General features: G+C 39.7%; 1 protein-coding gene and 1 long non-coding RNA gene across 6 annotated transcripts in view; one reads left to right on the top strand and one right to left on the bottom strand.

The window, feature by feature from the left end:
* Positions 1-3961, bottom strand: part of LOC101909028 (uncharacterized) — a 42660-nt gene extending 38699 nt beyond the window's left edge. For 2 of the 4 annotated variants that reach the window (XR_009495982.1, XR_003036296.2), the window contains exon 1: positions 3777-3961. This is a non-coding gene — a long non-coding RNA (uncharacterized lncRNA). Of the gene's footprint in view, positions 1-828; positions 2523-3666 lie in introns of all 4 variants that reach the window. The other 2 variants (XR_009495983.1, XR_009495981.1) reach the window with 2 other exon arrangements.
* On the top strand, positions 2553-21139 carry SMPDL3A (sphingomyelin phosphodiesterase acid like 3A). 2 transcript variants are annotated; one of them, XM_059889597.1, is made up of 8 exons: positions 2553-3627; positions 9592-9805; positions 10698-10842; positions 15615-15711; positions 16414-16583; positions 17180-17360; positions 18975-19099; positions 20283-21139. In XM_059889597.1, exons 2-8 carry the CDS (start codon positions 9717-9719, stop codon positions 20598-20600), a joined length of 1125 nt encoding a protein of 374 aa, XP_059745580.1. In that variant the 5' UTR covers positions 2553-3627; positions 9592-9716; the 3' UTR covers positions 20601-21139.
* The last annotated feature ends 2304 nt before the right edge of the window (positions 21140-23443 follow it).

The raw sequence follows: 23443 nt of genomic DNA, 5'->3' as shown, positions 1-23443 counted from the left end.
GTGAAGGGTAGGGGGTGAAGCCGAAAAAAATGTAAGTGTTTTTCAGAACATTCAGTATTCATTTTTAATCAAAGCAATATGTTCAGTAAGGTTCTACAAGTTAATTCAAGGTCCAGTGAACTTTCAGATATAAGTATGAGGAAACTTTCTTTAACTTACACAATGATACTATAACCTGGCTATTTTATTACTTTACTATAATTACTATAAGAAAGAGTAGTAAAATCTAAAGTGCAGCTGTAGAATTTAACATGTGAATGTGCAATTATTACTGAATGTCAAGATAAGATTGGCCCAGATTATCATTACTAAAACTAGTAAGCTTTGTCTTTGAAAGCATGGAACAGAGAGGGCATTTGCTCCAATTGCTCTGAACACCTTCACTTCTGCATCTGGATGAATACAGCTTTCTCTTGGTGTTCAGCTTATGCTCTAATAGAAGCATGGCTTCTGGCCTCTCCATTCTTCAAGACACAAGAAAAGGGCAAGAATAGGGATTTAGTTTCACCTCATTATTGTTGTTGTTTAGTTGCTCAGTTATGTCCAACTCTTTGCAACTCCAGGGACTGTAGCCTGCCAGGCTCCTCTGTCCACGGGATTTTCCAGGCAAGACTACTGGAGTGGGTTGCCATTTCCTTCTCCAGAGAATTAGGTCAAATAACATCCCGGCATTCATTTCCATAACAACTCTCTGAAGAAGGGGAAGGTTTTGGGATGGCCTGATGGGAAGCAAAGCTACACTGGGTTAATACACCTAGTGTATTAACCTATACACCCTCACAACAAATTATACCTACACCAGAATGTGAAAATGAAAGTGTTACTCACTTCAGTTGTACTCAACTCTTTTGTGACCCCATGGACTGTAGACTGCCAGGCTCCTCTGTTCATGGAATTCTTCAGGCAAGAATACTGGAGTGGGTTGCCAACTTCTCCAGGGGGTCTTCCTGACCTAGGGATTGACCTGGGTCTCTTGCACTGCAGGCAGATTCTTTACCATCTGAGTCACCAGGGAAGCCCCACATGAGAACATCAGTTCAGTTCAGTTCAGTTGCTTAGTCACGTCAGACTCTATGTGACCCCATGGACTGCAGCATGCCAGGCCTCCCTGTCCATCACCAACTCCCAGAGTTTACTCAAACTCATGTCCATTGAATCGGTGATGCCATCCAACCATCTCATCCTCTGTCTTTCCCTTCTCCTCCTGCCTTCAATCCTTTCAGCATCAGGGTCTTTTCAAATGAATCAGTTCTTTGCATCAGGTATTTGCATCAATACCTTGCCAAAGTATTGGAGTTTCATCTTCAGCATCAGTCCTTCCAATGAATATTCAGGACTGATTTCCTTTAGGATGGACTGGTTGGATCTCCTTGCTGTCCAAGCAACTCTCAAGAGTCTTCTCCAACACCACAGTTCAAAAGCATCAATTCTTCTGCGCTTAGTTTTCTTTATAGTCCAACTCTCACACCCATACATGACTACTGGAAAAACCATAGCTTTGACTAGACAGACCTTTAGAACATGGGGACCTACAAATACATGTGAGGCGTGAGCTATACACCCAGAGATGTTAAGGCATTGTAGCTTTGTGCGCCTTAGAGACAAGGTATAAAGGAAAACAAAACAGAGGGGAGAGAGTTGAAGGGAAGATAATGTTTCTACCCATTAACTCAATATAGTACCTTTTTTTTTTTTTAACATAGCACCTTTTAAAAATGGAAGCATTGCTTAAGTTTCAAAATGTGTATGCCATATTTCATGCTTACTGACTGAAGAATTATTTCACAATCAGTTTACTTTCAGTAAAACTGACTGAACATCAGTAAAAGACGGCATGTGGGATACAGTTCCCTGACCAGGGTTTGAACCTGGGCACCTTGCATTAGGAGTGTGAGGTCTCAGCCCCTGGACCACCAGGGAAGCCCCTTGATGTGCTTTTAATGTAAGAAATTCTTTTTTAGCCTGTAAGTTAAAGATATGCTCATGTTTTAAGTTTTATTTTTCTCTCTTGATCTTTTTCGGAACTTTGCATGTGATGTGAAATAAAAATTCAATTCTTTTCTCATAAACACACACACACACAAGAAAACTGGCAAAACAAAAAGTGAGAATCTCTATTTTTATGAATTTTAAAAGTTTTTTTCTGTCTTTCAAAATGTTTGTCCTAGAAACATGCAAGTTATTTTTACTGTCCTTAAGGTTGTTTTCCAAGGACCATTTTTTCCACAATTAGAAAGCATTTTGGTTGTCCAAAGGCTTTTGAATCATCCTAAAGCCATGGCAGAACTTGAACAGCCCTGGCAGGACATGCCTGTATGCTCAATAGCTCAGTCCTGTCTGCCTCTTTGCCAGCCTGTGGACTGTAGCCCACCAGGCTCCTCTGTCCATGGGATTTCCCAGGCAAGAATACTGGAGTGCGTTGCATTTCCTTTTCCAGGGGATCTTCCCGACCTAGGGATCAAACCTGCATCTCCTGCACTGGGAGGAGAATTCTTTACCAACTCTGCCACCTGGGAAGTTCCCTGGCAAGACACGAAACAGAAAATGGAGGCACCTTGATTCCCATTTCAAAGCCTTTTTTATGAGACACTTTCCCATTAAATTACACAGCATACAAAATAAGAATTTCTCTGTTGGGAAACAAATACACTTGGTAACATTTTTTATGAGGTTAGTAATTCTGGAAGGTTTTTTTCTTCTTCAAAGGAATTCCATATCCTATAAATTTAAATTATATGCTCCTTTATCTTGAAGGGATCAGAATCCTCATAAGTGATATCACAAGGAACACAGAACCCAAGGAAGATTGGGAATCTTGGCTCCTTTGTCAGATTATCTTCAAAAATTCCTTGAAGAATAAAACCCACCAGTTGTATATATGATTTCCATATATAGATTTCCATAAATATTTCCATTATCTCTGGAATGCATACAACACAGTTCTGAGACACTGCTCTAACTCAACTGCAAAAATAACCAAGCAAGCAAAGAAAAACCCCAGATAAACAAAAACTGAAACCTAGTGTGAGTGCTAAGTCACTCAAGTCGTGTCTGGTATTTCGGGACCCCGTGGACCCTAGCCTGCCAGGCTTTTCTGTCCATGGGATTCTCCAGGCAAGAATACTGGAGTAAGTTGCCATGCCTTCCTCCAAGGGATCTTTTCCACCCAGGCATCAAACTGACCTCTCCTTTATCTCCTGCATTGGCAGGCGAGTTCTTTACCACTAGTGCCCCTGGGAAGTGCAGTGTTTCTGAGTAGTGGTTCTCAAACGTCACCACAACTTTAGCATCTTGTGGAGGACTTGGACACACAAAGGACTAGGCTTCAGGTCCTGTTTGTGGCTCAACAGCTTTGGGGCAAGTCTATTGGGAAATTTTCACTTCTAACTCAACTTCCCAGATAGTGCTGAGGCTGCTGTTCCAGGGACCACACTCAGATCCACTGTATTCGAAATCTCTGCTGACCTGGCTCAAATCAAGACACTTGGAGGTTCTCTGCATCACTTCTGAGGAGGAGACCCATACACTTAGGGTTAAGTGGCACTTAGGGGACCCAATCTGCGCGGGGTTGCCTCAAGCACATTCCTTCCGGGACCTGTCGCCGATTTAGAAACAACAATAAACCAGGTAATCGCCAGACAGCTGCTGAAGGTCAAGAGAACGTACTCGTTGAGGAATAGGAATCTAGCACGTGACCGCTGGGCGTTAACAACCGCAGAGGTCTTCTACCTCCTCCCGGATTCCCCAGGTCCCACGGTCCAGGGGAGTCTGCTTACAGCAAGAGTCTCCCAGATCCGTGGCTGCAACTCGCGATGGCGCGGCTGGGGGCGCTTGTCTGTTGCCTGCTAGCCGCCTGGCACTGCCGCCCCGGCCTCGGACTGCCTCTGGCTCCCGCTGGCACTGGTCCCGCGGTGGGTGAGTCGTTGTATCCTTTCCGTCCCTGGAGCTGCCCGAGAGCCGCGGCCACAGCGCATGCGCGAAGCGAGCACAGCGAGTGGGCAGCGGGGCGCCTGCGCCAAGGGCCCGGGATCCGGGACTGTGGCCCCGTTGCGGGACGCGGGGAGGGCGAGGTGACGGAGGCACCAGAGTGCCGCTCGGCTCGGCGGGGAGATCGGGACTGGCTGACAACAGTGGGGGCACTGCAGGGGCGCTGCTCTTCTCGTGCAGTTGTTTTCACTTTGTGTCTCCATATGTGTTTTGCTCCCGGGCAAAAGGAAGGAAACATTGGGTGTCTCGAGGGAAAAAAGAAGCTGGGGGCTGGATGTCCCGCATTCCCAGGGGCCCCGAATCTGCCCTTGTAGGGCGGGGGAGCTGCCGGGTTTCAATCGCTCAGCAGTGTACATTTCAGTGCGACTCGGAGTTTATTCCATCTTGCTCGCCAAGTTTGGTGACCTTTTCGTCCTACTTCACCAACCACAGCACGGCCGCAGGCACCGCGCTCCCTACTCGTTAGGCTACGTTAGAACGCTCGGGGCCTTCATTTCACTTTACCTGGACGCCCTTGGGTTCTCTGAGGGCAGAGTCAGTTTTATTCATTCCCAACGCCTACCTGGACGGAAGTGATTCTCAAAGTGAAGTCTGGGACCAAGAGCCCCAGCATCACCTAAACGGGTTAAAAGTGCAAGTTTTTAGTCACCCCCAAGTCCCTTGGACTGCAAGGAGATCCAACCAGTTCATTCTAAAGGAGATCAGTCCTGGGTGTTCATTGGAAGGACTGATGCTAAAGCTGAAACTCCAATACTTTGGCCACCTCATGCAAAGAGTTGACTCATTGGAAAAGACCCTGATGCTGGGAGGGATTGGGGGCAGGAGGAGAAGGGGACGACAGAGGATGGGATAGCTGGATGGCATCACCGACTCGATGGACATGAGTTTGAGTAAACTCCGGGAGTTGGTGATGGACAGGGAGGCCTGGCGTGCTGCGATTCATGGGGTCGCAAAGAGTCGGACACGACTGAGAGACTGAACTGAACTGAAGTCTTACTAAATCCGAAACCCCAACCATCCGTGTAACAAACCCTTCAGCTGATTCTGGTAGATGCTGGAGTTTGAGAACCACTGGTCCTGAATAGATAAACGTTGGATGGGAGATGTTATGATGCCATATGAGCCTTCAGTGTCAGGATATCCCCACCTCCCTGACTCATTTTCAAATAGAATTGCTCAGTTATCTGGGCTTCCCAGGGGACTCAGTGGTAAAAAAAAAAAAAAAAAAAAAAAAACAGCTTTCCAGTGTAGGAGACATGAGTTCAACCTTGGGTTGGGAAGATCCCCTGGAGGAGAGCATGGCAACCCACACCAGTATTCTTGCCTGGAGAATCCTATGGGCTGCAATTCATAGGGTCACAAAGAGTTGGACACAGACTCCGCACACAAGTGCTGGTGGTGGCTCTGTTATCTAGAGGAGGGGGAAATGGGCAAGGTGGAGTTATTTTTATGTTTTGTGGTTTGGGCATAGCTGTCTCTGAAACAGCGCAGTGCTGACTGCTGAGACTGCTTATCTTTATCACTTTACTTTCTCACACGCCTATTTGTCCAAGAGCCAAGTCCTCATGACTCAGCTGCTCATGACTCATTTGAAAGCTAGAACTGTCAGTCTGGTTTCCCAACTGTCGGTCGTAACAAAAAATTGTCCCCAAATACTTATGTATGCTGATTTCTGCTTTCATTAAAGCTGTCTTTCTTCAATTATGTGGCTGTTTAGGATTCTGAGATAAAATGTCCTAGATTGCAGGAGGCCAGCCCTTGGCAAATTCACCTTTTGGTTTTAAGGGTCTGGTTGCTGAAGGCCTCCATGACAGATTTCTGTGGTCTGGTGAATCTCCACAGCTCCTTGTTTCTGTAAGGAAGCTACTCAGAGTTGTTGCCTGAGGAAGAGACGGGGAGAGGGGGGACAGGGTTCAAACACCCAATATACATTTGTGAGAATCTTCTAAAAGATTTAGTCACTAAGCCATGTTTGACTCTTTGAGACCTCATGGACTGTGTGTAGTCCGCCAGGCTCCTCTCTGTCCAGGGGATTTTTCAGGCAAGAATACTGGAATGGGTTGCTATTTCCTTCTCCAGGGATCTTCCTGACCCAGGAATCGAACCTGTGTCACCTGCATTGCAGGTGGATTCTTTACCACTGAGACACATGAGATTTCCCTATTTGCCAAACAAGATGTGATAATTGAGTAGTGAAAAGCATGTTGGACTGTGAACCAGAGAATCTGGGTTGAAGTGTGGGCTCTGCCACAGGCCAGGTCTATAGCCTTGGACACACACACACAAACAGGATTTTGTATACATTTCATTAGAGGCAGGAGGTGAGGTCTCTAGATGTTTATTATTGATAAATCCCGGGTTAAGAACCTATCAGGGCTCCGTTCTTGGCTTCTCCTTAAAGACACCCTTCAGTGTATCTAAATAATTACCCCCTACTGACATGTTCAGCAGTGCAATGGTAGTGGAAAGAGTGCTAGACTGAAAATCTGGAGAGACTGGTTGCATTTCAGCTTTCATTACCGAGTCACCATGTGATCTTGAGGAAATCCTGAATCTTCCTGTGCCTAAATTAAAGAATGTTTATTGGGAACCTACCATAGATCAGACATTTTCTAGATGCTGGGGATGTATAAATCCACGTAACAGGTTACATCAGACGAGTGTCTTCAATGTGTTTCCAGCTTTGTTTTACAAAAGTTTTGTTTAGAAAAATGTAATATATTAGTAATTTCCTGTCCCTTACTTGACGCAGTATTTCCTGTAGGTGTGTTACCTATTTTGCATGAGGCAAGTGAGGTGGAAGGACTGTTATTCTGAAAGGACTTTTGCATGTGAACTAACACGCTGAGGCACTGTGTGCAGTTGTTCAGAACAGTATCAACTCTGGAATCAGATTTCTGGAATTGCTGTCTTAGTTCTGTTGCATATGACGTATGTGATTTGGACTTATCTGTAAAATGAAAATAGTGGTCAGTAAATACATGCAAAGCATAAGAAACAGTATTAAAGTAAGCACTCAATACATTTCCACTACTTGGAAATGAGGAAATTCAGTGTCAAATGCAAACTTGACATTACAAATGAAGAATAATATAACTAATGCTGAGCTTACCAAGTACCAGGCCTTTATTTCTACTAAGTCACTTAACTCTTATTCAGTAGACAATAATATTATTTCCATTTTACAGATGAAACAGGCCAAGATCATACAACTAGATTGGGAAGAAGAGCTTGGGTTTGAAGTCAGGCAGTCTAACTCTGGAGCCCCTATTCATTTTTAATTTTTATTTTTAAAATTATTTATTTATTTTGCTATGTGGCGGGGCATGTGGGACTTTTGTTCCCTAACCAGGACTTGAACCCATGTCCCCAGCTTTGGGAGCACATAGTCTTAACCACTGGACTGCCAGGGAAGTCTGTGGAGCCCCCATTCTTAACCATAACACTATGCTTTTCTGCTTGTAAGTTCACTACACACCTTAACATTCTTTGAATAATATACATATTTACATAAAACTGAGATGCAGTGTATATTTATACCCCAAGAAAGAGCTGTCTCCAGGATAATTCTGAGTTATCTGCCAATCCACTTTACGTGCTGAGTAAAGTAGGTCCAAGCTGGGAAAAAGTTGGAGTACTTTCTGCATTATGGAATAAAATAAATTATTCATGGCAAAAGTTTTCAAATGAGGACTGAATACCAAGTAATTGACCATGAAGACTATTTGAGGACTACTTTGTTCTGGATTTTTTTATCTACCACTTCTTAGCTATGGGCTTAAAATGTGCTATTGTAACAACATCGTGGAGAAACAACATCCCAAATATATATAATATGCCTTTTCCACCTTAAATCAACTGCTTTCAATTTTCTACTTTATTATCCAGCTTTGGGTTTTATTCAAGTATTTTCTCAGGTGCAAACTTAGCTTTTTATTATTTGTATAGATAAAACTTTGTATTCTGCTCATTTTTTCCATGCTTTTGGTGTGGTATGTTGCTACTCTGTCACTTCTGATGTGTTTCCTATTGTAAATTAGTCATTAGCAGATTAAGCTCAAAATTCAAAGCGTGAAAAAGTCTCATGAAGATATATGTAAATCAAACTTGAGGGCAAACTTGAGAGCCTTTCAAAATGGGGGTTCAGATTTTGGCTCTCCTGTTTCTAAAGCTGTATATACTAGAGCAAATGTTATAATTGACCCATTATTAATTTCTCAACTCTAAAATAGGAACAGGGATTCCTGCTTAAGAAGTAGTTTTGAGAATGAAATTGCGTAGTATATTTCAGTTGTTTCCACAATGTCTGGCATATGGTGAATACTTAATAAAGAGGGCTGCTACTATGCTTATTAGTACTAGTGTTTCCTTCAATGAAAGAATCTTTGTCAAGATGATTTCCAAGCAAGGGTGCTATCAAATGGTTCCTGGGCTTCTCCCTGAAAACCCAAATGGAAGCATCTTCTTTAACAAATGCTTCCCTTAATGTTATTATTAACATTTTAGACTGTGTATAATAGAAGATGTTCCTCTATTAAATAGCTTTTGAGAACCTCTAGCAATGGCTATTTTTGGCTGAAAGCTAAAGACTCATTTTCCATTAATGTTGAGAGGCAAGGTTTTACACGAAATTAGGAGCAAGATTTTTTAGTTATAAGTTCTGAAATCTCTTTCCTCGTGGCTCAGACAGTAAAGAATCTGCCTGTGATGCGGATACGTGGGTTGGGAAGATCCCCTAGAGAAGGCAATGGCTACCCATTTCCATATTCTTGCCTGGAGAATTCCATGAACACAGGAGCCTGGCTGGCTACAGTCCATGCGGTGGCAAAGAGTCAGACGTGACTGAACGACTAACATACATACAAACATCTGCAATCTCTTCACTGTGTAACCCTAACAAAACACATCAATTTTTATGTCCATTTTTCTACAAGAAGAAAATAATTTCTAAAACATTAAGTTCTATAAGGAAGAAGATATGCTTCTTCCTTAAGCATATTAAGCTTCTTCCTTAATAAGCATATTAAGATACAATATATGGGATTATTATGGACTTCCCAGAAAGGGGTTTCCATGTATATCACTATGAAAACTTATGTTTGTTATCAGGTCATTGTTAAGTAGTCACGCTGTCACTGATTTCATCAATTTTGTTGTGTGCAAGTAGTGAATTCTGGTAAAATCTTCGTACTATCTTTAGAGTCAGTATTTCTCACAGGGAAAGACTGTGCTTAATTTCAGGGCATATGGATATTTGGGCTTCCCCGGTGGCACTAGCAGTAAAGAATCCACCTGCCAATGTAGGAGATGCAAGTGACGTGGGTTTGATCCCTGGGGTGGGAAGATCCTCTGGAGAAGGAAGTGTAAATCCATTCCAGTATTCTTTCCTGGGAAATGTCATGGACAGATGAGCCAGGAGGGCTACAGTCCCTGGGTTCACAAAAAGTTGGACAGGACTACTGAGCTACTCAGCACATGGATATTTAAATTGCTAAGGCTTTCCTCTAACACAGAATGGAACTCCTGTTTCGTCTTACTGTAAATATTTGTATGGCAATTCCAAAAGAGAAGTAGGTTTAACACCACTTGTTTTCTCATCAACAGGACAGTTTTGGCACGTGACGGACTTCCACTTAGATCCTACTTACCACATCACAGGTGACCACACGAAAGTGTGCGCTTCCTCCAAAGGTGCAGAAGCCTCAGATCCTGGTCCTTTTGGAGATGTAATGTGTGATTCTCCATATCGTCTCATTTTTTCAGCACTTGATTTTATTAAAAATTCAGGACAAAAAGTATCTTTTATGATATGGACAGGGTGAGTGATTACATAAATATCATATAGTTACTGAGTATATATCTACAGTGTCCTAAGCTTCATTAAGATGTTGAATTTCATCAGAAACTTAATTTACATGTTAAGAATTATTGGTGCTTAACAAATACTAGATCAAATAAGTCAGCATTATTAGGCATAAGAAAAACTTTCAAAATCCCAGTTTTATTTGTTTAGAATATATCCTCTAGAAATATGTCCATATTAACTAAGAGATGAGTTTATAAATAGCTTTTTGTGTCATTATCTTGAGATGTTTATTAATGTGATAATAAGTCTTGGTTAAATAATCAAAAAACAAAAGTCAGCAATGGGAATTAACCTGTGATAGCGATTTTACAAACATCATCTTCTGGTGGTGTAGTTAACTAATTCTATTCATCACGACAGAGTGAAGAGTTCTGTATTTCCTGTACCCGCAATAATGATCATGGCCTTATTTTAACTTATACGTTGTAATTCGTTCAATCTCCGCAATAGAAATTGTTATTATTCTTCCCATTTTACAGATAAGGACATTAAGGCCCTGAGCATCTAAGTAGCTTGTCCAAGTGCTCACAGCTATAAGCTATAAGCTATAAGCACAGCTGGAGTCTGTGCTTTTAATTACTAAGCATTTTTGCCTCTTATAAATCTTCAGTCAGGCAATGAAATAGGCTGACATTTTCAGTTTATCTTTTGTATTTCATAGGTTTTCTTTTTCTTTAGGGTTCTCAGTGGAACAAAAGTAAGTGCAGAGTAGTTTATCAGCTCTTTATCATCTGTTGATTTATGGTTGACTTCGACAATGACACTTCAGCAAAGCTTTACACAAGAGTCTAGTGACTTTTTATAGAAGACGATTTTGTTTTCTATGATTCTGTCTTCTTTGCAGGGATAGCCCACCTCATGTTCCAGTGCTTGAACTCTCAACAGACAAAGTCATAAATGTGATTGCTAATATCACGACCACTATCCAGCGTCTCTTTCCAAATCTCCAGGTTTTCCCTGCATTGGGTAATCATGACTACTGGCCACAGGTAAATTTGACCACAACTTCTGGAAATGCTTGAAGGATTTTCCCCATCAGTAGTGTCAAAGTTTTGCAACTAACTGGTTGATAACAGAGCATGGGATCAGGGCTTGTGGAAGTAGAGTGTGCTCTTAACACTAACCATCAAGGATGGCAAGACACATGGTTTGGGGACTTAAAACTGACTCTTAATAGTTCAAAAAAGTTATGTCCATAGTGGGGTTTTGGAAGCAGATTATTAGTTGATGGGTTATTAATTTGTGATTTCCTTCTTATTCTTCCTCAGTTTTTTTTTTTTAATTATTTTGTTCATTTTAATTTTCATGTTCAGGCTAGCATAAAAAGGTTAATATTGACAAATGTTTACATACTTTAGAATTTCTATTAGACATACTAAGCTACTCATGCTCTGATCTAAGCTGGATTGTGATTAAAAACAAAGCATAGAGAATTATCTTCCCTTCTATGGGAAGGGAAGAAGGGAAGGGAAGTCCATGTTCAAAATATAATTCAAGGCAGAGAGTATGTTCAGAATATTTTTAATGTCTGATACAACTTAGGCTTCAACCTTTATTAGAGTGGCTGTTTTATTAAACTGCCTGTGCATAACAGTCGGATAGCAGTTCCAGTAACAGGGATCTGCTGTAGCAGTGTAGAATCTTACATTTGTTCAGATTCAAGAGATCTTAGAGATTATTGCAGGGCTTGACAAACCAGGGCCTGTGGTCAGGATATGGCCTGACAGTTGATTTTGTAAATAAAAGTTTTATTGGAATAGAGTCATGGCTGTTCTTTCTGTTTTACCTGTGGTTGATTGTGTACTGTGACAGCAGAGAATAGTTACCATATTGATTATATGACCCCGTATAGAAACAGTTTGCTGACCCTTGGTCTAGATTAACTCTTCAGTTTATAAATGAGGAAACTGAGGCCCAGAACTGTGCTCCTTTAACTGCTCAGTCACTCAGTGGCAGAGCCCACATCCTGTATCTTTTGTGTTCAGCTGAACAAACATCCTTTCACAGGTCCTTTGCTCTTGCCAGACTAACGTATCAGCATTTCCTGAACATGGTGTTTACTTTCATGCCTTTCTTTGTCTGCGTTTGCTCTGTGTTTAGAATATCTTTTCCATCTCATGTCAAAAGACTGCTTAATAAGGGTCTTGATTATATTAGTTAATTAATCTAAATACTGTGACTTTGAAAGTTGCACTTTAGGACAAGCTTAAGTTTAAGTGACTTCCTGGGTCTGGCCTCTAGTCTTGAGATGAATAATATGTGAGTCTTGGTGACAGTCAGCCTCTTAACATAGTGATCAGCTTTTGTTACTGTTGAAACATGAGACCACACAGAGCAGAGGGCTGGAGGTGGACAGTCTCCAGGAACCAGAGGTTACACACATTGTTTTTATAAGCTTTAGGTGACAGACAGACTGCTGTAATGGAAACCTGTGGGGTTTAGTGTCACATTCATTAGAATTTAAAAACCTGTCCTGCTTCTAATAGCTGAGCAACTTGAGTAATGCATGTAATTATCCCTGATCATTTGTAAACAAGAGCAGTAATACTTAACCTTGCAAAGTTTTGGGGAGAATTAGTGATGCTCATGCGAAGAGTTGACTCATTGGAAAACACTCTGATGCTGGGAGGGATTGAGGACAAGAGGAGAAGGGGACGACAGAGGATGAGATGGCTGGATGGCATCACTGACTCAATGGATGTGAGTCTCAGTGAACTCCGGGAGTTGGTGATGGACAGGGAGGCCTGGTGTGCTGCGATTCCTGGGGTCGCAAAGAGTCGGACACGACTGACTGATCTGATCTGATCTGATCTGAGTGATGCTCGGTGGAAAGGGCATAGTTTCCTACCTGGCACATTATAAGCCCTCAGTCAGTGGAGTGGTGGTAGCATGAAGCAGGGACACGGGACACGTGTTTCCTAACTCCTCTGAGGATTGGTTTCATTTTACTTTTTTCTTTGCCTTCTTTTTGTGAAGCCAAATCATATAATAATTCAAAGATATAGGTACTATCGAAGTCTAAAATATATCCTATTACACGTATAACTAGGATAAATTGGGCAGCCTTTTACCTTAAACAGCTAATTTTTTCCTCTTTCTGGCTTGTGATCTTGTATCTGAAAATCTTCTTTCTACTATTTTGCCATCTTTCCTTCCATCCCAGTTTCAGGAATGTCAAATGTAACATGAAAGCCCCACAACAAATTCACCTAGAGGCTACTCATATCTGAGATAAAATTCTGGTGAATATTAGTAATAAATAAATTGGATGTGTTATTTCTCCCATCAACGTGTATATAAACATAGCTACATAAACATACAGACACAAGTTCCCACCCATTATGTCAGAAGTAGATATTCATATGGACAGCCCAAGGATTTCTTCCCATTACTACTCAAGGAAGCAGCCCAGACCAGCATCCTTATATACTCCTACACTGGCAAAGCTGGTGCCGCCTAACTGTGGATGGTACCACTTCCCATTGTGCAATGGATAATTGGATATAAAAGTGATGGTAGAAAGATGTGGAATTTATATCTAGCTCTGGAACTGATGCTTACTCCTTGGAAGGAAAGTTATGACCAACCTAGATAGCATATTCAAAAGCAGAGACATTACTTTGCCAACAAAGGTCCATCTAGCCAAGGCTATGGTTTTTCCAGTGGTCATGTATGGATGTGAGAGTTGGGCTGTGAAGAAAGCTCAGCACCGAAGAATTGATGGTTTTGAACTGTGGTGTTGGAGAAGACTCTTGAGAGTCCCTTGGACTGCAAGGAGATCCAACCAGTCCATTCTAAAGGAGATCAGCCCTTGGATTTCTTTGGAAGGAATGATGCTAAAGCTGAAAGTCCAGTACTTTGGCCACGTCATGTGAAGAGTTGACTCATTGGAAAAGACTCTGATGCTGGCAGGGATTGGGGGCAGGAGGAGAAGGGCACGACAGAGGATGAGATGGCTGGATGGCATCACTGACTTGATGGACGTGAGTCTGAGTGAACTCCAGGAGTTGGTGATGGACAGGGAGGCCTGGTGTGCTGCGATTCATGGGGTCACAAAGAGTCGGACACAACTGAGCGACTGAACTGAACTGGAACTGACAAGCTCTCCCTGAATAAATCACGTAACTCTGTTGCTCATATTTCTCATGTTTAAAGTAGAGAGAAAAGTCTAGGGTAATGTTTATATAATTTTGACTCTACATGACTATACCAGTATCTTGGCATCCATCCTGAAGTAAACAAATGGCTAAAATGTTAGGTTTTTTTATGATGATGATGCTTACCAATGTTTGATTAGGATTTAGATTGGGCAAAGCCACTGTGTAGCTTTCAGACAGATCACTCCGATCTCTGACACAAACTGAAAATATACTTTGAATACTTACCTTCAGTTAAAAGAAGTCATTTGCTTACAACTTTCCCTGAATATAGTTATATTTTAATCATGTATTCAGTTCAGTATTAGGCATATGTATTAGGAACTAATGTGACTTGAATGTCATTTTTAAAAAGGTAAAGCATTTTAATTAATGATGTCAGTGAAACTCCTTGAAGAAATAGGTCTGGGTCACCAATATACAGAGGGAAATGAAGAAAGTGAAGAAAATGGCTTCAGTTTTTTAGTATAATTTTTTGAAAAGAAAATAGAAATAATCACTCAATTTCACAAATGATTTCTGAGTTTTTATTCAGTATCTATTTTCTTGAAGCTTTATTTTTCTTGTCTAGAGCTTATGTCACCATAAGGGTTCTTTAATAATGATATGATAAAGTAGGATGATAAAAATACTGTCTAATATATTATACATATAATATTTAGAAAATCAAAATGATATGATTTAGGCTAACATGAAGAGTTGTTGTTTAGTCAGTGAGTCGTGTCTCTTTGCGACCCCATGGACTGCAGCACGCCAGGCTTCCCTGTCCTTCACTATCTCCCAGAGTTAGCTCAAATTCATTCCATTGAGTCGGTGATGCTATCTATCTCATCCTCTGCCACCCTCTTCTCCTTTTGGCTTCAGTCTTTCCCAGCATCAGGGTCTTTTCCAGTGAGTCGGCTCTTTGCATCAGGTGGCCAAAGTATTAGAACTTCGGCTTCAGCATCAGTCTTTCCAATGAATATTCAGGGTTGACATAAAGAGACTTCAAATCAAAAACATGTGGTTATAAGTCTTCTTTCAAGAAGTTAAAATGCTTTATACTAGTGTTAACATTTCAGAGGACTTTGTTTAATTCTGAAATCATGACGTTTTCTCCACTTCCTAGGAATGCTACACCAGAACTTAAATTTTCAGGGGCAAAGTAGCCTTCAGTGTCTAATGAGCACACTCCCACATCCATTTTGTACTTCAGTTATGCCAAAACAAGGGCTTTTTTCTGTATACGGCACCATGTTGGTGTCTGGGCCATTGTTTTTACTTTGATTCCCTTTCCTATCAACTTGATGAAATCATTCTTCAAGGTCTGGTTCAAATGCTCTTCTCACTCTCCCTGCTGACTCTCTAGGGCAGCCTTGATTATTCTTGTTTCTCCACTCACAAGATCCTTGCAATGGTTCCTAGCATACTGTCTTATAGATGGCTGCTTGCATTTTGTTCTCCATCTCCCCAACAAAGCCATAAATTCCTTGAAAAATTAAGTATATCTAGTATTCCAGCATCTCCAGATGCCTCCTATGGTAGTAATCTCTCAAGTCATGTTTAAATTAATTCATCCATGTATCTTCAGAGTTTCAATGTTGGATTATATTGTTTGTGGCCAGGATCAACTGCCTGTAGTCAACAGCAAAGTGTACAATGCAGTAGCAAACCTCTGGAAACCATGGCTGACTGAAGACGCTATTACTACTTTAAGGAAAGGTAAGTGAAAGATTTACTCAGCCTTATTTTGTCTCTGTTTTTGTCCAGTTAATATCGTTTGGACTTAGATGTTTAGTGTTTGCTTGGGTGTGCCAATTCTGAAGAGTCTCTGTGCCCAGTTTTCCGAGAGGCCTTACCATGTTTGAAAGCCAAGGAGAGGCATGGATGGTGAGTGGGCCAAGGTCCACTAACTCTGAAAGCGCCATGACAGCAGTGTTCTGTCACTGGCTCACTGGTTCACAGCTATGCATTTAAGCCCCATCTCACCTGAGAGTCTAGCAGCTTTGATTTATCTGCTATTGTATCTTCAGTGTTCTCATTCTTTAGATTTTAGATTTCATTGTATCTCTTATCTTAATTCCCCAAATATACAAAGGTAGAAGTTGATTTGTTAATCGTTCCTTGATAAAAATCAGTACCTCATTGCCTAGTTATCTTTTCATAAGAATGTTAAATACAACTGTTGTGACCTCAGTATGTGGAAGTGGCAGCTCTGGAATTGACACAGAGAAGGTTTTCAGTGTTTGTTAAATCTGATTCTTATCCGATGATAAGCCTATTTAAGTGCAAACGAGGCAATGAGAAATAAGTATAACCTTCCTGAAAGGATTGTAAACCTTAATTAAGATTTTTGCTTTCACAGTGTCTATGTATCTGTGTATTATTTTAGTAATAGAATATGTTTAAAATTTGTTTTTATAGGTGGCTTTTATACACAGAAAGTTTCAAATAATCCGAAACTTCGGATCATCAGTCTCAACACAAACTTATACTATGGCCCAAATTCCGTGACCCTAAATCAGACTGATCCAGCAAATCAATTTGAATGGCTAGAAAATACACTGAACATCTCTCAGCAAAATAAAGAGAAGGTAGATGCCATAGACCAACATCACTGGGGATAAACAGACGGTTATACTTGTGAATTTATTACACTTGCAAGAGGTCAGGTATTAATAAAAGTATTAAAATTTAAAGATGTTCTTGCATGAAACAGTTCATGATTTGCTCTTTTGTTGATGCCAGTTTTGTTTTATTTTGCTCTAAGGCTTGATCAGTTCAGTTCAGTTCAGTTCAGTCGCTCAGTCATGTCCTTCTCTTTTCGATCCCATGGACTGCAGCATGGTCACAGTTACCTAATATCATAATGTCCAGGGGATCTTCCCAACCCAGGGATCAAACCCACGTCTCTCATGTCTCCTGCATTGGTAGGCGGGTTCTTTACCACTAGCGCCACCTGGGAAGACTATTATATCATAAACCATGCAGTTTAAATAGACAAGTATAAATTTAAGACCATTAATAGTTTCATAATTTCTCCTTTTTTGATAAATGAGTAGGAGAGATGGTGTATTTGTTTTCTAAAGTTTAATTAGTGTACTTTCAATCTTGGGTATCTAAATGTCTTTTTGTTATGATAAATGTGCAGAAAGAATCCCATCAGTCCTCTTTGTGTTTCTCTCCCCAGGTGTACATCATAGCTCATGTTCCAGTGGGGTATCTGCCTTATGCAAGGGGCATCTCAGCAATGAGAAAATACCATAATGAGAAATTGATAGACATTTTTAGAAAATACAGTGACATCATTGCAGGACAATTTTATGGACATACTCACAGAGATAGTATTATGGTTCTTTCAGATAAAAAAGGTAATAGAATGTTCTATTTGTATCCATTTGCTACACAAAATAGTGAATATTAACTTTTACTGATCCAATAAATTTAAAGTTTATTAAATCTACTTGCCAGCACTAGCTTGTTCTCACTTACCTTCAATGAGTATATATATAGTCCTATAGCGTGTAAGACTATATCTAGTCCAATTGCTGGACTTCTTATTAACTTCCCAAAGCCATCACCATCTGATCGCTGTTGACCCAAAAGCCTCTGAAACCTTCAGCTCACTCCAATGTTCTTTTAGGTCTGAAAGCTTAGAGAAGCACTGTTTTTGTTTTACTTGTGAGACTCAAGATTCTTTCTTTCTTTTTTTTTATTCATTTATTTTTAATTGGAGGCTAATTATAATATTGTGGTGGGTTTTGCCATACTTTAAAAAAAATGTATTTATTTTTGACTGCGCTGGGTCTTTGCTGCTGCGTGCGGGCTTCTCTAGTTGTGGGGTGCATGCTTCTCATTGCTGTGGCTTCTCTTGCTGGGGAGTACAGGCCCTAGGGTGTGCGGGCTTCAGTAGTTATGGCACACAGGCTTAGTTGTCCCTCAGCATGTGGACTCTTCCTGGACCAGGGACCAAACCTGTGTCCCCTGCATCTGTAGGTGGATGGATTCTTAACCGCTGGACCACCAGGGAAGTCCTCGAGTTTCTTTTGCTATGACTAGTTTTACTTAGAATTTAAAGAGCAAAGCACAGTTTACTGTGGTTTAAAGTAAAATATATTAAGCTCTTAACTTTAAAGTGCTTACCAACATGGTCATCTACTCAGCATTAAAAGAAAAAAAACAGAAGGAGCACTTGCGTTAAATAAGACAATGATTATCTATTCTTAAAGATAACTTCTGAATGAAGGCAGAAAACTGAGAGTTAACAAAATAAAAGTTTTGATTTTTTAGTAGTCAGCCAGGATAAAAATCAATATATATATATATATATATTTCAGTAATTGGAGAACATTTTTGAAATGTTTTGCCTTTTTCATCTAGGATGACTGGACTTGGTAAAAAATGACCATTTTTCAGCCTTTGATAGCTTTTTTACTCAGAAAGAAATTTAGTCCTATAATAGACATAAAACATGGTGACACTTTAATCAAATTCTTATTATGTAATTATTGGAATATTGTCATAGGTGGAGTACAAAAAAACTAGCCTTGTATTTTTCATGTGTGTATATTTGTAATAAGTTGGATTTTTTATCATGAAAAATTTCAAATATATATAAAAGCAGAGATATTCAAATATCTATCAAGATTTGTTTTACCCATGATTCTTTTTTTTTTGAGGTATTTGAAAGTAAATGTCAAACATTAAATGTATTTCAACACTACATGAATCACACATTGGTAAAATATTTGGATAACAACATAATCATAATTCCATTAACTTAACTAACAGAACCAACAATAATTCTTTTAATCTCCTTCCTAATAAAACTTTCCCTGTTTTCTCAAAAGTGTCTCTTTACTGTTGTTTTAAATCAGGATCCATCAAGCATCATGCATTATTTGACTGTTTAATCTGAAACTTTTTAATATTATTAAGCTCAATTGTTAAAAACACATACATTTATGTACATATGTTTTGTCTAGGAAAGCCAGTAAATTCTTTGTTTGTGGCTCCTGCTGTTACTCCAGTGAGAAGTGTTTTAGAGAGACTGACCAACAATCCTGGTGTCAGACTATTTCAGTATGATCCTCGTGATTATAAATTATTGGTAAGTTGGTGTAACTTTTAGAATTGACTTCATAGTTTTGCATGTCTATGTAGTTTTCATCAGTTTAGTTGAATGTTTTCAACACAGCTACTGTAAGTTGTACTTTATGTTGAAATCTCAAGATGTCTTCTTTTTTTGTGTTTTGAATGTCAGCTTTATATCAATTCACCTTCAAAAGGCTAGGCATTTAGTTTATGAATACTGTACCTTTCAACAAATATGTAATTTGAAAAGAATTTCTCAGGTAAAGTCTCTACTGATGGAACTGCATTTTTCTTCTAGGTAAATTTAGTAAGCAACAGTTCTATTATTCCCTGGAGCATGTTTTTACAAAAAACAATAGTGCAGGAGAAATCTGGTTTTAATCCATCAACTTTAAATTAAGAAAGATAATACAACAATTGACTGATAAGAATAGTCCAAAAGAAATGTTTTACAGCTATTAGTTGCCTGTTCTTAGATCTGAAACTCATGTGTATGTGTATACACTGACATAGAAAGATGTACCTGCTATAACACTATGTCATTTTTTAAAGTGCAAAATAGTTTGTATAGTGTGATTTCATTTTATGAAAAAATGAAAAAGATACTAAAAAGAAATCAAATACCTGTATTTCTTTTGTACATACAGTCTGGAACAGCACGCATACACTGGAGTGCTGGTAAACGTTTAATAGCTGGCTCACTGGGGGGTGGAAGGTGCTTTGTTTTGTAGTGTTTGCCAATTTCCATGGCATAAATACTCCCCAAATGGCCAATTTCAAGCTGCGGTAATGATATAAACTAGCTTGGAGTTTCCTGAAAATTTGACAGCATTTGTGGGCTTGTACAAGCCACCTGCTGCATATAACTGATTTATAGACAGTTGTTAGCAGTGGTTACTTCTGAGGTGTATAAACTGAAGGCTTTTTATTCTGTATATCTTTCTGTATAGTTGGATTATTTTCTATTGGATTATTTTCTATTATATTCTTTCATTCTATTTTACATGAACAAAACAATATAGATTTTTCTATTGGGACTCTTTTTCCTTAAAAACGATTCTCAGTTTTTAAATTGACTACACTTTAAAATTAAGAAGATAACATAAATGCTAATAAGAACTCTACTTGCTATGCAGTATGTTATATGCCAAAATATGAACCAGGCTTTATTACTCTTTTTAACTATTTTTTAACTATAGGATATGCTGCAGTATTACTTGAACCTGACAGATGCTAATCTAAAGGGAGAATCCAATTGGAAGCTGGAGTATAACCTGACCCAGGCCTATGACATTCAAGATTTGCAGCCAAAAAGTTTGTATAAGTTAGCTAAACAATTTGCAATCCAAGAGAGTAAACAGTTCATAAAATACTACAAATACTTCTTTGTGAGTTACGACAGCAGTGTAATTTGTCAGGGAAAATGTAAGATCTTTCAGATTTGTGCAATTATGAATCTTGATGTTATTTCTTATACAGATTGCTTCAGACAATATCATATGAAGCACAGATTGTAATATTTCACAGTTTGTTCTCTTTGATAATGAAACGATGCTCTGCTTCTGAGATCAGTTTGTGGAAACTGTTATGCAAATCTTTGTGAGTTACTGAGTGGACAGGAATAATTCCTGTCTTTGCTTTTTTATGATGCAAAAATGTAGCACTCTCAATTTTTATTATATCGAATGTATTTAAATTGCCCATCACTAGAATGATGTTTGAATGTAAACACCCTATCTTCCAGGACTTCCTAGGTGGCTCAGTGGTAAAGAACCTGTCTGCCAATGCCAAGGCAGGAGACTCAGGAAATGCAGGTTCAATCCTTGGGTCAGGAAGTTCTCCTGGAGTAGGAAATGGCAACCTGCTCCAGTATTCTTGCTTGAAAATTCCATGGACAGAGGAGCTTGGTGGGCTACAGTCCATGGGGTTCGAAAGAGTGGGATACAACTGAACACGCACGCACCCTATCTTCCAGTTTACATAATTGTACCTAATTTATACTCTTGTTGAAATTGTCATTTATACAATAAAACAAATTATTTTTCCTTAAGAAGAATGAATTATTTTTAACATGGTCATTTTCAGTTTTTAATTCACTCTCTTGGAAACTTCATGTGTAAACTCAGGTTCAAACTGTTTTAAGTATCATGAGGTTAACCCTGTTTTTGCATTGTCTGTGCTCTTGAGAAAACACCAAGTTCACATTAGAGCTGTCTCTGATTCTATGAGACATCACAGGACAGGACTTCATTACCTGTCTTCACTCTGTGAGTGAAGGAGAGCCCTTTTTAGTACTGCTAGGTTTTAAGGAAGAGAATGTCGCAGGAGAATGGCTAAACAGAATATTTTATCAAACTTTAAAAAGGGCAGAGATATTAATAGTATAGATTGCTTGGAGATATATGTAACAGATCCCCCCAAAAGAGGTACGTTGGTAAATCAAATACAAGAATGTTGGAGGTTAATGAATGGGAAAGTTGATTGGGGAGAGATATATAAGAGGACTTAAATGCATTGGGAAAGTTTTATTTCCTAATTCAATCAGTGGCTATGTTGATGTTCGCTCTATATTTTTCTTCAGTTCAGTTCAGTTGCTCAGTCATGTCAGACTCTGTGATAGCATGGACTGCTGCACGCCAGGCCTCCCTGTCCATCATCAACTCCTGGAGTTTACTCAAACTCATATCTATTGAGTCAGTGATGTCATCCAACCATCTCATCCTCTTTCATTCCCTTCTCCTCCTGCCTTCAGTCCTTCCCAGCATCAGGGTCTTTTCCAATGAGTCAGTTCTTCACATCAGGTAACCAAAGTATTGGAGTTTCAGGTTAAGCATCAGTCCTTCTGATGACTATTCAGGACTGATTTCCTTTAGGATGGACTGGTTTGATCTTGCAGTCCAAGGGACTCTCAAGAGTCTTTTCCAACACCACAATTCAAAAGCATCAATTCTTCAGCACTCAGCCTTCTTTATTGTCCAACTCTCACATCAATACATGACTACTGGAAAAACCATAACTTTTGACTAGACGGACCTTTGTTGGCAAAGTAATGTCTCTGCTTTTTAATATGCTGTCTAGGTTGGTCATAACTTTCCTTCCAAGGAGTCAGCATCTTTTAATTTCATGGCTACAATCACCATCTGCAGTGATTTTGGAGCCCCAAAAAATAAAGTCTGCCACTGTTTCCATTGTTTCCCCATCTAATTGCCATGAAGTGATGGGACCAGATGCCATGATCTTAGTTTTCTGAATGCTGAGTGTTAAGCCAACTTTTTCACTCTCCTCTTTCACTTTCATCAAGAGGCTCTTTAGTTCTTCGATTTCTGCCATAAGGGTGGTGTCATCTGCACATCTGAGGTTATTGATATTTCTCCTGGCAATCTTGATTCCAGCTTGTGCTTCTTCCAGCCCAGTGTTTCTCATGATGTACTCTGCATGTAAGTTAAATAAGCATGGTGACAATATACAGCCTTGACGTACTCCTTTTCCTATTTGGAACCAGTCTGTTGTTCTATGTCCAGTTCTAACTGTTGCTTCCTGACCTGCATACAGGTTTCTCAAGAGGCAAGTCAGGTGGTCTGGTATTCCCATCTCTTGAAGAATTTTCCACAGTTTATTGTGATCCACACAGTCAAAGGCTTTGGCATAGTCAATAAAGAAGAAATAGATGTTTTTCTGGAACTCTCTTGCTTTTTTGATGATCCAACAGATGTTGGCAATTTGATCTCCGGTTCCTGCCTTTTCAAAATCCAGCTTGAACATCTGGAAGTTCATGGTTCACGTACTCTTGAAGCCTGGCTTGGAGAATTTTGAGCATTACTTTACTAGCGTGTGAGATGAGTGCAATTGTGTGGTAGCTTGAGCATTCTTTGGCATTGCCTTTCTTTGCGATTGGAATGAAAACTGACCTTTTCCAGTCCCGTGGCCACTGCTGAGTTTTCCAAATCTGTTGGCATATTGAGTGCAGCACTTCCACAGCATCATCTTTCAGGATTTGAAATAGCTCCACTGGAATTCCATCACCTCTACTAGCTTTGTTCGTAGTGATGCTTTCTAAGACCCACTTGACTTCACATTCCAGGATGTCTGGCTCTAGGTCATTGATCACACCATCGTGATTATCTGGGTCGTGAAGATCTTTCTGTACAGTTCTTCTGTGTATTCTTGCCACCTCTTCTTGATATCTTCTGCTTCTGTTAGGTCCATACCATTTCTGTCCTTTATCGAGCCCATCTTTGCATGAAATGTTCCCTTGGTATCTCTAATTTTCTTGAAGAGATCTCTAGTCTTTCCCATTCTGTTGTTTTCCTCTATTTCTTTGCATTGGTCACTGAAGAAGGCTTTCTCATCTCTTCTTGCT

The sequence above is a fragment of the Bos taurus genome, chromosome 9 (genome assembly GCF_002263795.3).
Source record: "Bos taurus isolate L1 Dominette 01449 registration number 42190680 breed Hereford chromosome 9, ARS-UCD2.0, whole genome shotgun sequence".
Lineage (NCBI taxonomy): Eukaryota > Metazoa > Chordata > Mammalia > Artiodactyla > Bovidae > Bos > Bos taurus.
The sequence above is the reverse complement of the archived record's forward strand: the minus strand, read 5'-3'. Positions and strand labels throughout refer to the sequence as shown.